Source organism: Oratosquilla oratoria, chromosome 24, assembly GCF_046742065.1.
Source record: "Oratosquilla oratoria isolate Oo_2021 chromosome 24, ASM4674206v1, whole genome shotgun sequence".
Classification (NCBI taxonomy): Eukaryota; Metazoa; Arthropoda; class Malacostraca; order Stomatopoda; family Squillidae; genus Oratosquilla; species Oratosquilla oratoria.
This window is the reverse complement of record NC_134800.1, coordinates 47,338,020-47,359,344: the sequence shown is the minus strand read 5'-3', so window position 1 is coordinate 47,359,344 and position 21,325 is coordinate 47,338,020. Positions and strand designations below refer to the sequence as shown.

The window sequence follows — 21,325 nt, the reverse complement described above, 5'->3', positions numbered from 1 at the left end:
TCCAGCTTGCCATTTCATCTGGACCATGCAATTTTCTGACATTGAGATTACTCAAGTGATTCATTGTTTCATTCTTTGTTACTTCTATTTCTTTCATAGGGGGACTTTTCCCTCCCTTTCGTCATCTCTCAGTTGCATGATCTCCCTCATGAACACCGATTTAAAATGCTTGTTCAAAATTTCTGCCTTTTCTATTTCCTCTGTGTGTTCAACTCCTCTTTGTCATAGTTTCACTAATTCTTGTTTGTTTTTCAGTTTGTTGTTTACAAATCTATAAAATATTTTTTATCAATCTTTACCTTTTTCTATGACATCTTTTCATGTTTTCTCTTTTCTTCTCTGCACACTTGTATATATTCATTTCTATAATTTAATCAGTATATATTTTCCATTTTTTGGGTGTTTTTGTCTTTCCTCCATTTTATCCAAGCTTTATCCCTTATATCTTTTAACTCTCTACATCTTTTGTTGTACCAACATTTTACATATCCTTTTTCTTGCTTTTGTCTGGAACATACTTTTCCACTCCTTATAAATTGTTGTCAGAGTTTTCCATTTCTCTTCTACTGTTTGTCTCCACAATTCCCATTATGTCAGGTTCCTTTTCCATCAGGTAATCATTCAGTTCATTCAAGCGTGACATTAATCCATCTATATTTATGAAGGACACTTTTAATTTTCTGTTACCTCCATCCTGTTTTCTGTTTCCCTTCTGTTATTCATCTCTCTTTTTATCCATACCTGTTTATACAGATCACTTTTTGCTAGTTTCCCTGTTTTTGCTAAGATATTCTCTGTTGTCGTTTGTGACCTGAATTTAACCTTAATTGGTCTGGTCTTATCTATATTGTATTTCCCTAGTCTATATATTTCTTCAATTTCTTTCCCTATTTCTTGTTCATCTTCTTGAACTACTTTTAATACCTTGTTTACTTTTTCCTTCTCATTTACTCATTTAGTCCTATTTGGATTATGCTTCTCTTCCATCCCTAATATAATTATACATTTCTTTTTATCCACTCTCTTACTATATTCTCCTTCTCTCTCATCACTTCATTAACTGTGTCCTTAGCTTGTTCTTTCATCTGTTGTTTTACTATATCTCTAAATTTCATTTTGTTGTTCTGGGCTTTTCTCCAACCCTGTACCTCTTTTGCTATGGACTCTTTATTATTCCTCTTTAATTCCTCATTCTCATCTTTTACTTTTAACTGTCTTTTTAATTCTTCTATTTCTTTATTTAGGTTTTGATTCTCCTTTAGTTCTTCCAGTTTATCAACTCTTTGTATAGTGTTAATTGGTTAAACCTAATCTCCCATGCTTCATTTATTTTTTTTAGTTTCTCCTCTAGACTTACTAGTTGAGGGAGTTTGTCATCTCCCTCATTAAACCCATAGAAGTAATCATCTTCTCTTTCCATTGAGCTATTATCTATATTTCTACTCTTAATAGCTCTACTCCCCTGTTCTACCTCGTTTGTGTGATCTGCACACCTTTTGTTGACACCCCTTCTGACGTTCGGGGCCTGTTCGTCCCCATCCTCATTTTCTTCCATTTTCCTCAATAATGTCTCCCCTTCTCCTTTTTCTTCACCTACCCACTACACCATGAGCTTTCCCCTTCCCTACTAATACAGCACAGGTACTCCCTCATCGCTGTAATCCACGAAAATTGTTTCTTTCCAGAGTTCCAATCTTCATTGTTAGTCCAATGTGTGTGTATTTACCTAGTTGTACCTAGTTGTATTTTACGGGAAGGGGAGCTATGCTCGTGGGGTCCCGTCTTCATATCTCATTTTATCTAAACTATTTTTAAATTCATGTATTGTTTTTGCACACACCACTTTCTCATCTAACTTGTTCCAACTGTCTATTACTCTGTGAGGAAAGCTGTTCTTTTTCAAATCTCTTCTATAGCTGTCTTTTTTTATTTTCTTTCCGTGTCCTCTTGTATTTCTGTCATCCCATTTTATCAGATTCTCTCTATCAGTAATTTCTATGCCTTTCATGATTCTGTAAATAGCTATCAAATCTCCTCTCTCTCTTCTTTGCTCTAGTGTCTGTAGTTTAAGTTTTTGTAGTCTCTCTTCATATGATAGTTTTGAGAGTGTTGGTGCCAGTTTTGTGATTGCTCTTTGTATTCTTTCAAGTTTTTTTATACATTTTTTTGTACTTGGTGACCATATCGTTGCTGCATATTCCAATCTTGGTCTTATCAGGGTGATTAGGATTTTCCTCATCATTTCTTCATCCAGGTATGTAAATGCCACTTTGATTGTTCTTATTAAATTATAAGTTTCTCCAAAAATCTTATTTATATGTTTCTCAGGTGACATATTATTCATAACAATGACTCCCAGGTCCTTCTCATTTTCTACTTTTTTTATTCCTTCTTCTCCCAAATTATATGATCCTGTTATTCTGTTTTTGCTTTTTCCAAATTCCATTATACTACACTTTTTTGTATTGAACTCCATCTCCCACTTCCTACTCCATTCTTGTACTTTATTTAGATCTCTCTGTAGTGATTCACAATCTTCTTCAGTTTTCACTCTTTTCAGTAGTTTTGCATCATCTGCAAAGAAGCTCATATAACTTTCAATTCCTTCATCCATATCATTAATATATATAGCAAACATTATTGGGGCCAGAACTGTTCCCTGCGGGACACCGCTTATTACTTCATTCCATTTTGAGCACTGATCTCTTATCACTACTCTCATTTTTCTTTCTTGCAAAAAGTCTTCCATCCAATTTAGCAATTTACCTTGTATTCCTCCTTCATATTCTAATTTCTTAAGCAACTTCTTATGTGGTACTTTGTCAAAAGCTTTTTTTAGGTCTAGAAATGCACAATCAGCCCATCCATCTCTTTCTTGTATTATATCTATTAGCCTTGAATAGAAACATATTAAATTGGTGACGCATGATCGTCCTTGTCTGAATCCAAATTGCCTTGGATTTAGTACGTTGTTTTTTTTCCAAGTATTTTACCCATCTACTTTTGATAATTCTTTCACAAAGTTTTGCTATTGTACTTGTTAGAGAGACTGGTCTATAGTTGGTAGGTTCTTCTTTATTTCCTCCTTTATATATAGGTACTATATTTGCTTTTTTCCAATCTTCTGGAACTTTTCCTTCTTTTAAGGAACTGCTTATTATGCTATGTATTTTGTCTGCCAGTTCATTCCTGCATTCTTTCAGAATCCAGTTTGCTATTTCATCTGGCCCATGCGATTTTCTGACATCAAAATTACCCAAGTGTGTCAATATTTCATTCTTTGTTACTTCTATTTCTTCCATAGGGGGGACTTTTTCTTTCCACTCAATCTCTTCAGGTTGTATATTTTCCCTTGTAAACACTGATTTAAAATGTTTGTTCATAATTTCTGCCATTTCCATTTCCTCAGTGTATTCAACTCCTTCTTGTCTTAATTTCTCCAAGTCTTGTTTGTTTTTCAGTTTATTGTTTACAAATCTGTAGAATAGTTTTGGTTGATCTTTACATTTTTCTATGACGTCTTTTTCATATTTTCTCTTTTCCTCTCTGCACGTTTGTACATATTCATTTCTATAACTGGTATATATTTTCCATTTTTCAGGTTTTCTGTCTTTTTTTCCATCTGGTCCAGGCTTTGTCTCTTTTGTCTTTTAACTCCCTACAACTTTTGTTGTACCAGCATTTTACATATTCTTTTTCTTGTTTTTGTCTTGGGACATACTTTTCCACTCCTTTTTTGTAAATTTTTGTCAAAATATTCCATTTCTTTTCCACTGATGTTTCTTCTTTGTATATTTCTTCCCAGTTTTCTTGTTGAAAGAATTCTCTTATTTTATCAAAGTTTGTTTTTTCATACATCATTCTTCCTTTTCTATATTGTTCATTTCTTTTCATATATTTTTCTTCATTAAGTTCCAGTTCAATCAATATGTGGTCACTTTTACCTATTGGTGTTTTATATTCAATCTTGTCCACTATTCTAGGTTCAGATGTAATTAATAAGTCTAGTCTCGATGGTTCTTCTTCATTTCTATACCTAGTGTTCTCCTGTATCCATTGTGTCATTGTGTGGTCAATAATCATCTCAAGTAGAGCGTTTCCCCATGAGTCATCTCCACCCTTTACTGTCATTTCTTCCCAGCAGATTTCTTTGCAATTAAAGTCGCCCATCATAACTATTCTTCCTCCATCTTCCATTATTTTATTTAATGTTATCTTTGTATCCTCTAACATACTTTTATGTTCACTCTCCTCCCATGAGGCTGTTTTTGGAGGCACATAATTTATCACAAATTTTCTGCTCTTCTTATCTCTGTCTTCCACTTCTATCATAATCATCTCTACTGTATTCTTTCCATATATGACACCTTTCACGTTTATATCCTTCTTAGTCAGGAACATAACTCCACCCCCTTGCTTTTTCTCTCTGTTTCTAATCCAATAATTGTATGCATCATGTCCTACACTGTTGGGTGGTAGTGGGCCTTTTAATTTTGTTTCTACAATTCCCATTATGTCCGGTTCTTTTTCTTTCAAATAATCATTCAGCTCATTCAATCCTGTTATTAATCCATCTATATTTGTGTAAGACGCTCTTAGTTTTCTGCCACTTCCATTGTGTTCTCTGTTTCCCTTATGTTTTTCTTTTGTATGTCGAACTTCCTTAGTTTCATGTTCACTACTCTCCAATAGAATCTCTCTTTCTCTGACTCCGTTCTGTTCTCGTTTTTTGCCTTAGCTTCCAGTCTTTTCTGCTTTTCTTCCTCTCTTTCCTCTTTATTCATTTCTCTTTTTATCCATATCTTTTTGTATTGTTCACTTGTTGCTAGTTTCCCTGTTTTGGATAAGATATTCTCTGCCGTTGTTTGTGACTTGAATTTAATCTTAATTGGTCTGGTCTTGTCTGTGCTATACTTTCCGAGTCTAAATTTCTCTTCGATTTGTTTCATAATTTCTGGTTCATCTTCCTGAACTGATTCTAGTAATTGGCTTACTTTTTCATTTTCCTCTTTGATTCTTGTGGTTCTATCTGTGTTGTGCTTCTCTTCCATTCCTAATATAATTATACATTTCTTCTTGTCTGCTAAATCTCTTACTATATTCTCCTTTTGTCTCATCACTTTCATAACTGAGTCTTCAGTATGTTCTTTCAATTGCTGTTTGACTATGTCAGTGAATGAAACCTTATTTCCTTCTTGGGTTTTCTTCCAATTTTTACTTTCTTTAGCTATCGTTTCTCTGTTTTCTTTACTATTCTTCTTCAATTCCTCATTCTCCACCTTTACCTCTCTTAACTGTCTTTTTAGGTCTTCTATTTCATCAGTTAAGTTTTTATTCGGCTTTTCTAATTCTTCCAATCTTTCAACCCTTTGTAAAATGGTGTTCATATGACCTAACCTACTCTCCAAGTCCTCGATCACCTTATCAACCTTCTTCTCTAGTCTTGTCAGTCGGGGGGGGGGGGGGGGGTTGTGTCCCCCCCACTCTCTTTAAATCCCTTGAAAATATTCTCATCACTTTCTACTGTATTGTTCCTATCTATACTTCTAATCTTTACATTCTTATTAGACATTCCGTCGTCCTCCAGCTCGTCTTGTGGTCGTTTGTTTACTTTTCGGCGGTCTGTTTGGACCAAGTCCTCTACTTCCTCATTACCTTCCATTTTCCCAGCAATCCCTCCCCTTCTCCTCTTTCCTTACTTTCCCACTACCCCACGAGCAATTTCCCCCACCCTGTAAATACAAAAAGGCACTTCTCTTTGCGTTGGGATCCACAATCTGCACTTTTCTTCAGAACGTTCTTCAAGCCGTCCGTTCGTTGAAAGTGTGTGTGTCTGTGTGTGTGGGAGGGAGGGGGGTACATGTGGACAAGAACCACATGGAAGAAAGCTAATCAACTCTTTCTCTCCTTGCAGCTTAGAACTAAGTTCACAACTATCGTCAAGACGGTCATCAGTTTCTTCCAGGTGGACTTCACTTTCGACAAGAACTTCCTGATCAAGAATGTGGGTGAGTGCCGTTCCCTCCTGAAGTCATTAGTGGGTGGTCACTTGACCGACAAGAGCATAGGCCGCATTGACCATGTCCTTGACTTCTTCTCCGAATCGGCCTTCCTGGAGGAGGTGTTCCGGCGGGACTCTCAGTACCGTCCAACACTCCAGGCCATTGTGGACGATATGAACAAAGCCTTCGACGAAGGAGGCCTATGATCAGGTTGTCCCACCACCATCACCAAGGGCGGCTGTGATGGGATGAGGGAAGGGCAGAATAGGTGGGAGGAGGTAAATTTCCAGTAAGTGGTGCATTCCCTTTCCACCATTGAGCTGCCACCACTGGAAATGACCACAGTTCATTTAGCTGGAAGAGGGGAGCTTCCTACTTTCCCAACCAGTCCCACATTACCTCCACCAATGCCTTCATTGTCACCACCGCTGCCACTACTGCCCGGATAGAAGGAGGGACCAAACTCACAACTTCAGCCAGCCTTCATCTAAGCTGACCCTGGGAACAATCTAGAAATCTTCATCCGGGACATTCCATGTGCACGTGCAGAGTTTTGGGATGAGTGTCTAGAAAGAAAATGTAGTTGCTGCTGCTGCTCTCATTTGTACCTGACATGTTTGTTCTGCGTGCTGATGGCACAGTGGCTTCCAAGACAGGAAAAACTATGGGGGCCTTCCTTCTCGAGTGGAACAAATGAATGAATTAAAGAAGGAAATGGGAGAAGACATGGGCAGAAGGAAGGTAGGGAGGCTCCTCAGTCATGTGACTAGGGCCTTGCCTACATCTTGTTGCTCCTCTCCAGTTTGACTGTTCCGCTCAAAGTGATATTCTGTAATCTATTCCAGAACCTTCCCAAGTAACGAAGTAGTTTTGTATGCATCCTGTCCAAGAGGATTGTATTAACTGGGTAGTCTTCCCTTGCCCCCTTTAGTCCCTAATTTTGTAGGTATTTGTTTCGAGTAGTTTTGTAAGGGTTTGTAATAGACTTGTTAATTATCGCATAGGACCCCCAACTTAATTTAAAATTTTACAGTAGAGAGAAGCTTTGTACATAATTGCAGGTGTTTCTCCATTCGTGTCATAATCAACAAGTGTGTGTCCCGCTCATATCATTGACTCACAGGTGTACAAGAATTCATAATTTTTGCAAAAAGGCTTTAATATATTCTTATTGCAATTTTTTTCTAAGATAAAATAGGGCTTCTGTACTAACATATCAATGTATAGTATACCAGAATAGAAGTAAAGACCTATATTCAGTTGACAAAATATTTTGTAATTGGAAGAACAAGTATGTATATATTACAACTCAACTAAGATGTTGTTGAAAAGAATTGCAGGTGTCCATAATCAAGGAAAGGATGATGGATTGTTATTAGGCTCTTCTTCATAGACATGGACTCATGGAGGGTCCCCTCAGAATCCCCTCCCTCCTGCAGACCAACACTTCAGCAGAAGCATTGTCTGAGATCATGATGGTTTATAATGACAAAGCATATTGACAAGAACTTTGATCCAAAACAGTTAACATGTCTAGGGGCAAGAGGTGTTGGGAAGGGTGAGGTGATGTTCCCTTATGTGCCAGACAGAACCTGTCATGAAGACAACAACAACGAAGGAAGCTGAGATTTGGTATTATGCTTCTGTCCTGTAGTGGGTACTTAGTACTTTGCACCAAACTTACTCATGAATACCCTGTAAACCCTTTTGCACAAAAGAATTTCAAATTTTTCAAAAGAAATGAAAAAGGAAGAAGTCTCCAGTTATCACCATATGACTTCAACAGGTAAATTATGCACTAGGAGCCACTTTGAAGACCTTCTGTAAAGTAAACAAGATCATTTTTTCTACATTTGCCTAGTGCAATCCACCAGGAGCACAAGTTGCCCCTGAATCCTTCTTGTTCTCTTAAATACAATAATAGACTGGTAAAAACTGAGTGAATAAGCAGGGATAAAGTCATTGAGAAGTGGGACACCTTCTCTAAATGTTACTGCCAAGTGTAGGGTGAAAAGAGCAAACCTTGAATTTGGACATGGAACCAAAGTACTGTTTATATCTTCAAATAAATAAAAATCATTATGAAAGAAAGTACCCATTCTCACTGCAAGCATTCAATCAAACCTCAGTAAGCAATAGTAATTTTTTTTATCTACTATTCTATTTATTTTATTAGGTAAAGTGTTTGAGGAATACAGGTTTCACAAGCATAGATAGCGACATGTACTAGTGAGGCTGAGAATGGGTGAAAAGGGAGCTGTAGGATAGGGTGGAACAGTGCTGAGATGGTTTGGACATATGGAAGGAGTGAATGAGGAAAAACTAGCAAGAGTGTGGAAAGTCAAGTGAATGGTGAGAACCTGACAGGAAGACCAAGAGTAAAATGGATAGATGGATGGGGTGAAGGGGGGCTTTGGATGCACAAAGGATATTGTTGAGTATGAAATCAATCAATCCATTGTCCCAGATCTCTCTTACAGAGGATCCATGGCTCCCAGGTAACTGGCTACATCCACTGGAAGAGTGCAAAAGATAGGAATGATTGAATGGAGATTGTGAATGGATTATGTAGCCCGAAGGGATATTCTCATATGTTTTAAAATTAATTTTGACTGGATGATGGGGGGAAGGTCATCATACAGTGAGATGTGGGGGGATAAACCAACTCCAACTATTGGGCCCTGCTTTGCCTTACTGCATTGCAAGCAGTGTAGCAGGAGACTGAGTGGCCCACCAACTCCAAGGTTCTACAATGGGAACGGTGGTTGAACAAGTTGTACTTGTTTATTGTTTATGTCACCCAAATAGTGTGGGAGAGTTGTAATTAGAGAAAAATTCTCCAACTAGGAAGAAGTAAAAAGCGGTGTCCCGCAAGGATCGGTACTGGCCCCGATCATGTTCGCCGTATACATTAATGACATGAATGAAGGCGTGGAGTGCTATATGAATTTTTTTGCAGATGATGCAAAATTACTTAAGAAGGTAAAAACGGAAGAGGGCTGCAACTCATTGCAACAAGATCTGGACACGATATGGAATTGGACTCAAAAGTGGGAAGTGAAATTTAATGTAAAGAAATGCAGTATAATGGAATTTGGAAAGAGTAAAAACAGAATATCAAAAGATTACAGAATTGGAGAAGAAAAAAAAAAAAAGCAAACTCTGAAAAAGATCTTGGAGTGATGATTGGAAAGGACATGAAACCTGATAAGCATATCAATAAAATATTCGGAGAAACCTACAATTTATTGAGGTCAATCAAAGTGGCATTTACTTATATGGATGAAGAAATGATAAAGAAAATACTAACTACACTAATAAGACCAAAACTTGAGTACGCAGCATCACTATGGACACCCAGTACCAAAAAGAATATTAAGAAACTAGAAAGATTGCAAAGAGCGACAACCAAACTAGCACCAACTCTCGCCGAACTAACATATGAGCAAAGACTATCCAAACTGAGCCTACCAACTCTGGAACAAAGAAGAGAAAGAGGAGATTTGCTAACTATCTACAGAATAATGAAAGGAATGGAAGTTTTAGACAGAAATTACCTGTTAGTGTGGGACAACAATAAAACGAGAGGACACGAAAAAAAAATGAAAAAAGATAGTTATAGAAAAAACTTGAAAAGGAACAGTTTCCCACACAGAGCGATTAATACATGGAACAAATTAGACAACAAAACAGTATGTGCAAACACTATACAAGATATTAAGATAAAACTTGATGCGGAGAGATACAAAGACGGGTCACCACGAGCATAGCTCCCCTCCCGTATATTACAACTAGGTAAATACAAGGTGCTAAGATGGCAGGGGTAATGGGTAGGTGTGGGGTGGGTGTGCTTACAAGGTATATCTGTATGATTTGGGTGTGTTCTGACTCAGTTAACCCCATAAAGGGGAGGGGGGGAATGACCTTTGGTGTATGTATTTACCTAACTGTAGTTTATAGGAAAATAATAACACTCATGGGATCTTGTCTCTTACTCTCCAGCTTCAAATTTATGTATAATTCCAACTTGGGCAATGTATGTATGCATGTAGGAATTAGCCTAACCCCCAAAGTCTGATCCTAAATACAGGCAAGTATCTTGAGAAAATGCACGAGGAATTTATTCTGTAAAACTGGAAGAGTTTCAAACTATGATTATATATCACAGGATGTGGGCTGTGTATGCCAGTGCCTGGTTTATCAATTTCTTTCAGCCGTAGCCAGTGATGAAAATTGTTGTGCATAGAAGAGAGCTTGTCAGCAAAGGAGACCTCTCTAATGGATATCATAATTGGCATTATTATTATCATTATTATTATTTTTGAAGTATTTACTTAATTATGATATAAAGGGAAGAAGTTATACTAATTGGGGTCCCATCTTTCTCCATTTCATTTATGATTTTGTATTAGAATATGTGCTCTTTTAGGTTATACCATAAATTAACACGTTTGTTCTTTTATTGATGGTAAATCCAATATTATGGATTAGTTGGAATAGAGTGCAGACTATCCCAAAACAGACAACTATCTGGGATCAAAAGATCCCCAAAGTAGTAATACTCTCACCTACACTATTCAACCTTTTCTCAAATGATATCCCCACACCAAATCCAGAGCATAACACCACAGGACTCACCCATGTAGACAATGATGATTCAGTTTAATGTCACAGACTCCCTCCTCTAGGATGGTGCCCCTTCCAGAGGATTTTGTAGTTTGGAATTCAATGAACCATGCCCTTCGTCCAACTCACTGGCAACAGGGTTCAAACTGCCGTTACCTTGACCTCCACCACAAGTAGTGATGCTATAACCTGCTCGGCCAGTGAGCATCCCCTATACAGATGACCAACAATAATAACCCGTTAGAAATTATCAGTGACAGTATTCACCCCAAACAACCATGAGACATCCAACAATGAAATTGAATGGTCAACAACTATCAGACAAGAGCCCTGAAATCCTGGGCATCACTTTTGATATTGATATCTTTCGACCTACACATCAAGTACCCAATAGTGAAAATGAACACAAAAGTAAACATAGAATCAATAGTAAACAAATGTTTTGATTAGTAGAAACAAATTACAATCTACAAACAGTTCTTAAGAATCACACTCAACTATACTTACCAGTATGGTTATCTACAATGAAAACATATCCTACAAATACACAAAACAAATCATTAAGAATGATAATGAGATGTGCTAAATCACCCAATAGAACATCTCACATGAGAATGATAAGAACACAGTGCTGTCCAAGAGTCCTCACTTAACAAAAGAAGAGTGTAATACTCAACATCTACTGTACAACCTATCATTTCAACACCAACCACCAAACTCCTTCAGACAACAACCCTACAGAGAAATCTCCCCCATGAAAAGCAAGAATCACACTAACATGACTGCATTCAGGTCACCATCCAGTTTTAAAACAATACCAAAGCAGAACAGGCTTGGCCACAGAAACAAATTGCCTGAGATGCAGTTACCATACAGAAAACGATGAACACCTCATTTTATGTTGCCCCGCTCTAGCTTTACCCAGACAACACACTATCTCTTTCTTGAATAGTATAAGAGTTAATCCAGTGGCTGGTGCCACTTACCTGGGAACCATGAGTCACCTGCAAAAGGAACCTGTGACAACAGATTAATTGACCTATCTTGTAGGATCACCATTAGCAGATAACCATCATTGGTCTCCTACAACTGTTACAAGAATAGCTAACATGAATGAAAGCAAGCCAGAGAACAGGGACAGAGAGCTATTGATGTGGTTTGGATATTTGGAAAGAAACAAGGAAAGACTAGTAAAGTGTGTGGAAAGCAGAAGTGGATGGAGCAAGAGTAAGACTGAGAATGAGATGGATGGATGGAGTGAAGGAGGATTTGGGTGCACATGAAATGTCTGTCAAGCTGAGGAGAGAAAATGCAAAAGAGAAGAGTGAGTGGAGACTAAATAGATAAAGGGATGTTCTCATATTTTTCATGATGTATTTAATTGAATGAGGGAGTCACCATTTGATGAAGTGGTAGTGGTAAATCAGCTCCAGTTCTTAGGCCATACTTAAAGAGTTGTGGCTTGCTACATTGTTTTTTACTCAACCAGTGTGGTGGGAGGACAGGACAACCCTTCATTCCTTAGGTGCTGAGATGGGAGTGGTGGTTGAATGGGATTTGCTTGTTTATGATGTGGGTGTGTACTCTGACTCAGCCACCCAACTCTGTTACAAAAGGAAAAGGGCCTTTGGTGCAAGGTATGTCAATGAAAAGCTGCACAGCATTTGCCAGCAGAATTAATAACATTTTCAATATTTTGTAAAAGGAAAACTCAAAAGGAAAGTTTCTATTCCTATATAAACTTAACTAGATTTGTTGTACTTTTTTCAAGTATCCATGTTTACATCTATAGCATTCCTTTAACCCTTAGACCATGGGCATCCACAAGCCTGCCCAGCCTCTTCTGCTGGGATATTTTGCAAAATGTAAACATTCTTTACCATGTAACTTCTAAACTATTTTTCAGAAAGACATAAGATAGGTACCAATAAAAGGTTACCTTCAGCTAGCGTCTGATGCGTTTTTATACGGGTGACTTTCAGCACTAGTACACTTACCTGACTGATACAGGGAGATTACTACACATTTATTTTCATAAATTTCCTCACTTATAATACTAACACATGTTCACTTGGGAGCTGTGGGTGTTATTGGATAACAAGTAGAGACACTTGGCACAGTTTAGAAACACTTGCAATCAGATTTATGGTACACATAAAATACCTGTCTCACCAGTGAGACTCCTTTAATTTGATCCAGATTTTCCTTTTTCACTAGTAAGATATCCATGGTTTAAGGGTGAAAACTACATTTGGAGGAAAAGTAAACAATGGTGCTAAGAAATTCCAACTATCAAGCAAGTATTTATACACACAGAAAAACCACCAAACAATTTGGTAATATAGTCAAAATTCATACCTAATGGTCTTTTGGACTACAGGAATTGGATCCTCTGGAGAGATTGAAATTCTATGGCTTGTATCTCAGGAACTTCTAGCTTTATAAATAGAAAAGAATCTGTCTATATAACAAAAGGCTTTGCCACCCTTATAAGGTGGAAGCCTTTTGGTATACAGATTGATAGATTTTTCTTTTTATTTAGGGAGCTAGAAATTCCTAACAAGGGTAGCTAGAGGGATTAATAGCCTCTAGGGGAAGTTCTTTTTTATGGCATGTACCTTTTGAAGGAGTTAGAGTTTCTTTTGAATTCCCTGAGAGGGGAAAGAATTCCTTCAAAAGAGTTGGAGTCCCTTCAGAGGGAACACATCCCACCAGTCATGTAACAGCTACCCATAAAGTTCTCTTGTCTGTTTTTCTGGTTACCTGAGGTTCATTAGAATATCAAAGATGTAAACTCAAAAGTTTATTAAGTGCTGGTAAACATGCATTAAAGTTAATTTAAGATTCAAGTTCAAAATTTGTAGTGAGCAATTTCAGTTTGATGAAGTAAGCTTAAGTTTGATTGGACATGGTTAGGGTAGAATATGTAAATGTAAAATTTCACAAGTAATCATCTGTGATTAATTTCAAACCCAAGTCCGGTGTTTTTTTAAGATGATGCAATAATTGGTAAATATTGGTAAAGTTAAGACATGGTGACAAGTTAAAAAAAGTGTAAAAAAGAAGAAGACAAGGGCCTAGTTAGAGTTTATTCCAGATAGATTTAACTCTAAGCTTCTTAGAGTGAGATTGGTCAGGAGTGAACTCAGAACTAGGCCTGTGTCTTACTCTTTTTTCACCTTCTTCAAATTGGAAAGTTTAGTATAAGTCTGTAAGGTTACCTCCCCCCTCTTTTGAGATGCTTCAAGTCTACAATTACTCAGATTACTTCATCTTTAACAGAGATTCACTGCCTCCTTAAGTAACCAGAACCAAGTGTAAGTGAAGGCTTGACACCTGAAGTGTTTTGTAATGTCTTACCATCTACCAAGATGTTCCTTCTCACCTTTATGCTACCCACAATTTTAATCAGTACCCCTAGCCACCCAATCTTCATACTAGAGCCACAGTCTGCAATATTTCATATAAATGTATATGTATTGTAAATGTATATGTACTGGTGCTCCCAGCACCCAATTCTATTAACAGTGACATTATGCTTGCCTTGGTAATAATGATCACTGATCCCTTAGACAGTTGTGTATTAGCTGAAGTAGCCCACTACCCAAGGTCACCAGTAACCTTAAGCAAGACCAGATTCTCCACCATAGCATAGAAGAGGGTGATTCAAATTCAGATCACATTGGGTAATACATGATACAGTGATTCTCTAGACTTACTCATGAATCTTGTATGTAGGTGCATAGCAGTCATATGGGTGTCTTAATAGGTGACCCATGTATTTATCACAGGTGTTGCATCTCTAGCTGTGGTCATAGGCAATGAACAGGTGTTAAGCTTTTCCTTTGAACCTGATTTCTTTTCTTTTACTTGATTGATATTACTTCTGACATGTCCATGCTGGTATCCAGGACATGTGTACATAGATAGATTAGGATTTCTGGGTGTGTGTACATAGATGCGTGTGCATGGTATACTCTGTATGGATGTACATAAGTTTTGAATGTGTAAGAAATCGTAGAAATTATATGCAGATGAATGCATATCATATGTGGTTATGTGTTTATTGGGTTGTGTTTGTGTGCAAATATGGTTCATATGTATATAAATATATGTATATTAGCATGTGAGATAGTATATGTGTGCACTTATGGAAATTCCATTTTATGTGAATGGACAAAGCTGCATATCGAAAATAACGAATGTGTGTTTTCCCTTTATCTGCATGCACACTGTATATTTATATCAGCATGCAAACAAACCTGCATAATGTGTGATAATTATCTTTTTTGCTTCAGATAGTTTTATAAATATATATAACAAGAAAAAATGGTTTGTAGATAAATTGAGTCTGAGGACTCACCAACATCATATCTCTGTGGTTGATATCATCAACATCGCCACCTCTTCTGCATTGTGATGTAACAATGTACCAAGCTCACTGTGCGCAGTGTCGCTCATCTTGAAATTATACTTTTTCAACTCAATAAAGTTGCCAATGAACCAGTCTCTGTTTTTTAACTTTGAATGTTTTTCAGTACCACCATACTCACACAATAAAGTATGAGTACATAAAAAAAAAATAATCCAACAGGTAGATATAGTCTGTATGGTTTCCATTGTACAAACAGTGACTCATCATGTCCTGGATTATGTGCTGAACTTGCAACAGAGCTATTGCCCTCCAAGATGAGAGCTCAGATTTTGTATATAGAGTGACCTATTGGCAATACTGTGACCTAATATATAAACTGTCCCCATTCTTAGGGAACAGTAATAGCTTGTAATATTAGTAAAGCTTTCAAATCCTGAGTGAAGCTTGATCTCGGGTCTGGATCACTGCAAGTCCTCAATTCTAATCAATATAAATACATTATGTTGTAGACAAGTATGAGTGGAAAGTGGTGAATTGATCAATTGATGTGGCTCAAAGAGATGTATTCTTATCACCTCTGTAAATTTCTCAAAAGGATGAGGTGGGATATCTGTTGTTGGGATATCTGTTCTATTGATACCATGTAATCCAGCACAGTACTACCTGCTGCATGGTCAGATTGTCAGCAACTAAAACCAGCTCCCTCACTGGTCACCCACCAGTGAAGAAGACACCCAGATGGAGAAAATATATATATAAATATATATATATATATATACGAACTTTAGGGGATCGTCCATTAGAAAATTAAAGTTTTTTGTTTGGAGTGAAAGTGGCTGAGATTTTTTCCTAGTAACTGTCTTGTCTCAGAAAAGATACCACCGAGTTTTCAAGACATTTATGCTTATACTTTTTTTATTGTGATTTTTTTTTCATTTTCGAGGGGTAATTTTTGAAAATTTTGAAATTTTGAAATTGATTCAGAGGATAGACCTTTGACTGGATATTGATTATTTTTTGTCTTTATAATGGGCTAAGATAGATGAAGAAATGGAGCCAGAATTATGATGTTCTGATCAGTCTGTTATGAGAAAAAAAATCCAAAGTAAGTTGATGAAAAAAAAAAAAAAGTATATATGAAAAAATCCTACTAGTCCTTGACAGAAGGACATAAATCTGCCTCCAAATGTTCTCCCAATTATGCTGAATCCGAAAAGGATTTGCATTTGAAAATCAGTGAAGGCATTTTGGATATGAATCAAGTTAAATGTGCAAAAATCAAGTTTTCAGGAATGAGCATCATAGTTTTTTGTTCATGGATACTAACTGGATTCATCATATAAATCTGTAATTAATCAAAAGCTGGCAACAAAGAGTAGGGTGGTGCCTATGATACCCTTTCAACACCATAACATCCTAAATAATGAAAGGGGACCAGTAGCCATGAACAAAAAACTATGACGCTCATTCCTGAAAAAACTTGATTTTTGCACATTTAACTTGATTCATATCCAAAATGCATGCACTGATTTTCAAATGCAAATCCTTTTTGGATTCAGCATAACTGGGAGAACATTTGGAGGCAGATTTATGTCCTTCTGTCAAGGACTAGTAGGATTTTTTCATATAATTTTTTTTTTCTTTCTTTTTTCAACAACTTTGGATTTTTTTTTTCTCATAACAGACAGATCAGAACATCATAATTCTGGCTCTGTTTCTTCATCTATCTTAGCCCATTATGAAGACAAAAATAATCAATATCCAGTCAAAGGTCTATCCTTTGAATCAATTTCAAAATTTTCTCAAATTACCCCTCGAAAATGAAAAAAAAAAATCACAATAAAAAAAGTATAAGCAGAAATGTCTTGAAAACTCGGTGGTATCTTCTCTGAGACAAGACAGTTACTAGGAAAAAATCTCAGCCACTTTCAGTCCAAACAAAAAAAGTTCGATTTTCTAATGGACGATCCCCTTAACAACTCAATGACCATCTAATCCCGTTATGGGTCGCTAACCCATATATTTGCTGTCCATTGCATTCTAGCAGGTTCTGGAAGCTGAGTGATGGCTCGTGCTGTGGTTGCACTGAGGTGTCACCCTGGGACTAGCAACACACCCCTTTGGTCCTCTATTCTGGCCAGGATGGGTGGCCCCCTCTTGGCTCAGAAAGGCTAGTCAGTTAGCTGGCCTGACTTGACTCTGGATTAGACACATCCTAAGTTTAGCAACTACTGACTGGGTTGATACCACATGGTACATGGCTGTCTCTCCCTAGTGTCAAGGTGGTGGGTGTATATACTGTACTTTACCCCTCACAAGAATCTACTCCCTTCTCACCTCTTTCCTCAAACAGGTTTCATCAGTGCCAATGCCACCACGTTCTACCCACACTTTCCTTCTAGATGAACTTCCTTTCTAAACTATAACCACCTTGTACCATACACTTTTGACTGACATAGTGCCCTAACTTTCTGCAGTTTAATTATTAGGCTGTCACCCTCCTTCCCACAGACAAGTATTACCGTATATCCCTCCACTCCGCTAACCTCCTGTCTGATTCCAAAGCCCCAATTTCATATTTGATATCGGCACAATAGAATCACTGGTGAATTGTCATGGTGAGATACAATGCAATGTCTAAGCTATAAAGAGATTAAGATAAGTGAACAATGTAGATATCACATTTGGAAGTAACACCTGATGACACACATAGCAGAAGCAACACATGTGAAGATTTTGTTAGTGGTACAGTGAGTGAATCATACCATACCACTAACAAAGGCCTTATACTCACATGATGTTTCCTCTGCCATGTAACTGTCATGTTGTATCTGCAATTTTTTATTTATTATTATTATTATTTTTTTTTTCTACAGCAACAATCATGTCAAAGATCAGATATTTTCAACAGTTTCTTGTTGTGGGGTCACGCACAATGACAAAATAAATGTGTTGAGATTGAAGGAAAAGAGTGGTCTCTCCTTAACATTTTTTATTGATTTTAAGAGGACTAAACTACATAACATGCTCATAAAACAGTATGAAGAAGGCATCCACAATTCATCATGAGATCAAAGGCAGAACAACATAAGACTTAGCATAATTCTACTGTGGATTTTGCAACTACTATCCACCAAGAGTTTTTTCCCCCTTATAAGGGAGGTAGCCAGGTCAAAGGCACGTACCTACTCCCACCTATTCCACTCCATTCCACCACCCTTTCCTCCCTCTCATCTTAGCTTCTCATGGATGATGGGTCAACCTTGTATCCCACCTGACCCTGGGTCAGAAGCAATGCAGCAAGACACAGCACATCCACAGCAAGGCCACTTCACTTAATCAGTGACCCTCATCTCTGTTCCCTCATGCAAAACAAGAAATGGAAAGAAATCCCTTCAGGCTGCATCAAAATATAAGTCACAAATAAGCACCCCTCCCTTCCTTGCATAACAGTATCATCTATACATAGTCACTCTCCACTTATCCCTATCTCCTGCCTTCTCCCTGCCTTGTTCAACAGACATTCCCCTCTTGCTCAATGCCCCCTTCACCCCATCCATCCATCTCGTGCTAGGTCACCCCCTTGAATTCACTCCCTCTACCTCTGCCTTCCCCACCTTCTTTACTAATCTTTTTTCACTCTTTCCATGTGTCCCAACAATCCCACTTCAATGTAAAATAAATTTTGAAGTGACATAAATTTCTGAGACAAATAGTTAACACTTAGATTACAATTTGTACCAAATGCCACACCTTTTTGTGTAAAGATATGGAAATCAATATTAAGAGTAAAGAATAACATAAAAACTAAACAATAACAGATCATGGGGTCTTCAAGTGAACATGAAGGCACAGACAGACCAAAAACAGAAAATATAAAAGGGGTCGGTATCCAAATAGTAATCCTGTAAAGATTAACTTACATCATCACTAGTCACCTACTTAGTGCACAATTTGGCACACATAAAAAGCTAAAACTTCGTTTTGTACAAAATTACCATCCCCTCTCGAGTAGTTAAAAACAACAGGAATTTGAGGCAGAAATAAAAATTGCAAACCACCAGAAGAGAAAAAGTGACCGATTTTCGTTGCCTACGGGTTCATGGCCCATAACCTTCAAATGGCAAAGGTTTCCTTCACAGCTGACCAAAATCACCTGGTGATATCCAGTGAAATGTGAGGAAGAGCCACTCATTGAGAACAGTAGTCATCTTACTGGATTGACAGTCGGCCACTAACAATTCTAGGCCTTTAAAATCCCTCTGTGAGTTGGTAAAGACGGAGAAATTTTGTTTAAACTGAACTGGCGAAACCCAAACGAAACGGGGTCAAGCAAAAGGGTTACTTTTTGTGTGTAGACACACAAACTAATAACCTGAGCCAGTTTTCTCATGTACCTCATACTTATGTACTGCTGTTCTTTAGCCTCCTTGAGACCACTTCATCACTAAATTCAATCATTGTGCATCCATCCACTAACAACCACTAGTTTCAGGTTCGTGGCCCCACTTATGAAACGACCTCCCAAGGGGTCACGGACCTCAGGTTGAGAACCACTGACCTAAGCACACATGTTGACAAACCCACCTCCCCCTCCAGCCTGCAGAGGGCTGAAGACAGGACAGAGAAGAGCATGGAACCAAACAACTACGAGACACCGAAGCGAGTACACATCTTCCCCAGCGTACACATCCACCTTCTCCTCCTCCTCCTCCTCAAGGAAGAGACTTTTTCTTTGGCACTTGCTTCCTTCCTTCAGAAGAGCTCCTTTTGCGACGCCCTGAATAAGGACAAGTAAGAGTCGGAGAGGAAGGTGTTCTCTCTCATGAAGGCGTGGTATAGGGACGAAGAAGACGTCGGTGAGGATGAGCTCCCGCTGATTCCCGGCAGCAAGGACGTCTGCAAAAGTAGAAAGAAAATAATTGGACAGGACACTGTGTGCAGTGGTGGGTCCACGTGGGGGGGGGGGAGTAAAGCCCTCGAAATATGTTCTTTCATTACCCCATTTCAGAGGTCGAGAAACCTGCCTGATGTACTCCGGTATGTGGCAGAAAGCATAACATAGTAGATTTTTTTCCAGCGTTTAGTAAAACACATCAGTGAGAATAATTGGAAGGATATTCAACACATTATTGAGGGTAATTATTTAGAAATGTAAGTTTAAGTATCACTTTTGCCCAATATTTTGAAAGAAAATAAATTAAGTGAGATCCAGATCCATAAAATCCCAAAAACATCCTTACCTTTTCCTAGAACTTTCTCACATATGTGCGTTACCACAAAAATCTGATCCAAGCAACCCTTACCTGTCCTAAACCCACACTGTTCCTCATTAATTACTCCCTCTGTTCCTCTCCTAATCCTTTCAATCAAAATCCTCCCATAAGCCTTCCCAACTACACTTAACAAACTGATCCCTCTAAAACTACTACACTCACACTTGCCCCCCTTTTCCTTGTAAAGCGGAACTATACAGGCACTCCTCCAGTCCTCCGGTACTCTATCCTCTTTTATACAAACATTAAACAACCTCACAACCCAGTCCACCATCGCCGAACCTCCCTTTTTTAGACACTCTGCATGACACCCATCCATCCTAGGTGCCTTACCTGCTCTCATCATTTTGATAACTGCCATTTTCCTCATTCATCACTCTCATTTTCATAGCACTTCCCACTCTAACTATCTTTCCCTCCCTATTCTCCTTCCCATTTAGCAACTCCCTAAAATATTCTGCCCATCTTCCTTTCACTGCTGTCTCTTACATTATCATCTCTCCATCTGTTCGTTTTACCTTTTCTTCTCTACTTGATTTGCCTCCTCTTCCTCTCTTAATTTCCTTCCAAAACATATTTTTATTATTCTCAATTTTTTTTTGTCATACTCTCTTGCCCCATTTCACACCTGCTCTCCTCTTTGCCTCATTTATCTTATGCTCTATTTCTGTCTGTCTGTCTCTCTCTCTCTTTTTACCTCTCATATGATTCTCTCACCTTATTCTGCAACCAATCTGTGAATGGTCGTTTCTTTTCTTCTACAACCTTCTTTGCTTCATCATCCTACCCCTCACTACCCTTTCTATTTCCTCCTGTCCTCCTTGTTCCACACACCATTTTTACACACCTTGTGACTCCCTCATTGAAACATCCCCATTCCTCCTCCATTTCTAGTTCTACTCTATCTCTCACTCACTCCCACTCTCTCAGCTTCTTCTTGTACTCCTTCTCCTTTTCTTTATTATTTAAGCAGTTTACTCTAAGCACCTTCCTACATTTTGTCCTTTTCCTCTTTCTCCTTCTATCCTTCACTCTCAACTTACCTT

At 37.9% G+C, this 21,325-nt stretch overlaps 2 protein-coding genes across 7 annotated transcripts in view; one reads left to right on the top strand and one right to left on the bottom strand.

The window, feature by feature from the left end:
- Positions 1-11,299, top strand: part of sigmar (Tumor necrosis factor alpha-induced protein 8-like protein sigmar) — a 165,058-nt gene extending 153,759 nt beyond the window's left edge. For all 6 annotated transcript variants that reach the window (XM_076208077.1, XM_076208072.1, XM_076208074.1 and 3 more), the window contains one exon: positions 5,915-11,299. In XM_076208077.1, the coding sequence (XP_076064192.1) occupies positions 5,915-6,208 (294 nt within the window). In that variant the 3' untranslated portion in view covers positions 6,209-11,299. The remainder of the gene's footprint in view (positions 1-5,914) is intronic.
- Positions 11,300-17,980: 6,681 nt separating this feature from the next.
- Positions 17,981-21,325, bottom strand: part of LOC143038617 (uncharacterized) — a 46,131-nt gene continuing 42,786 nt past the window's right edge. The window contains exon 10 of the mRNA XM_076208071.1: positions 17,981-19,902. Within this exon, the coding sequence (XP_076064186.1) occupies positions 19,759-19,902 (144 nt within the window). The 3' untranslated portion in view covers positions 17,981-19,758. The remainder of the gene's footprint in view (positions 19,903-21,325) is intronic.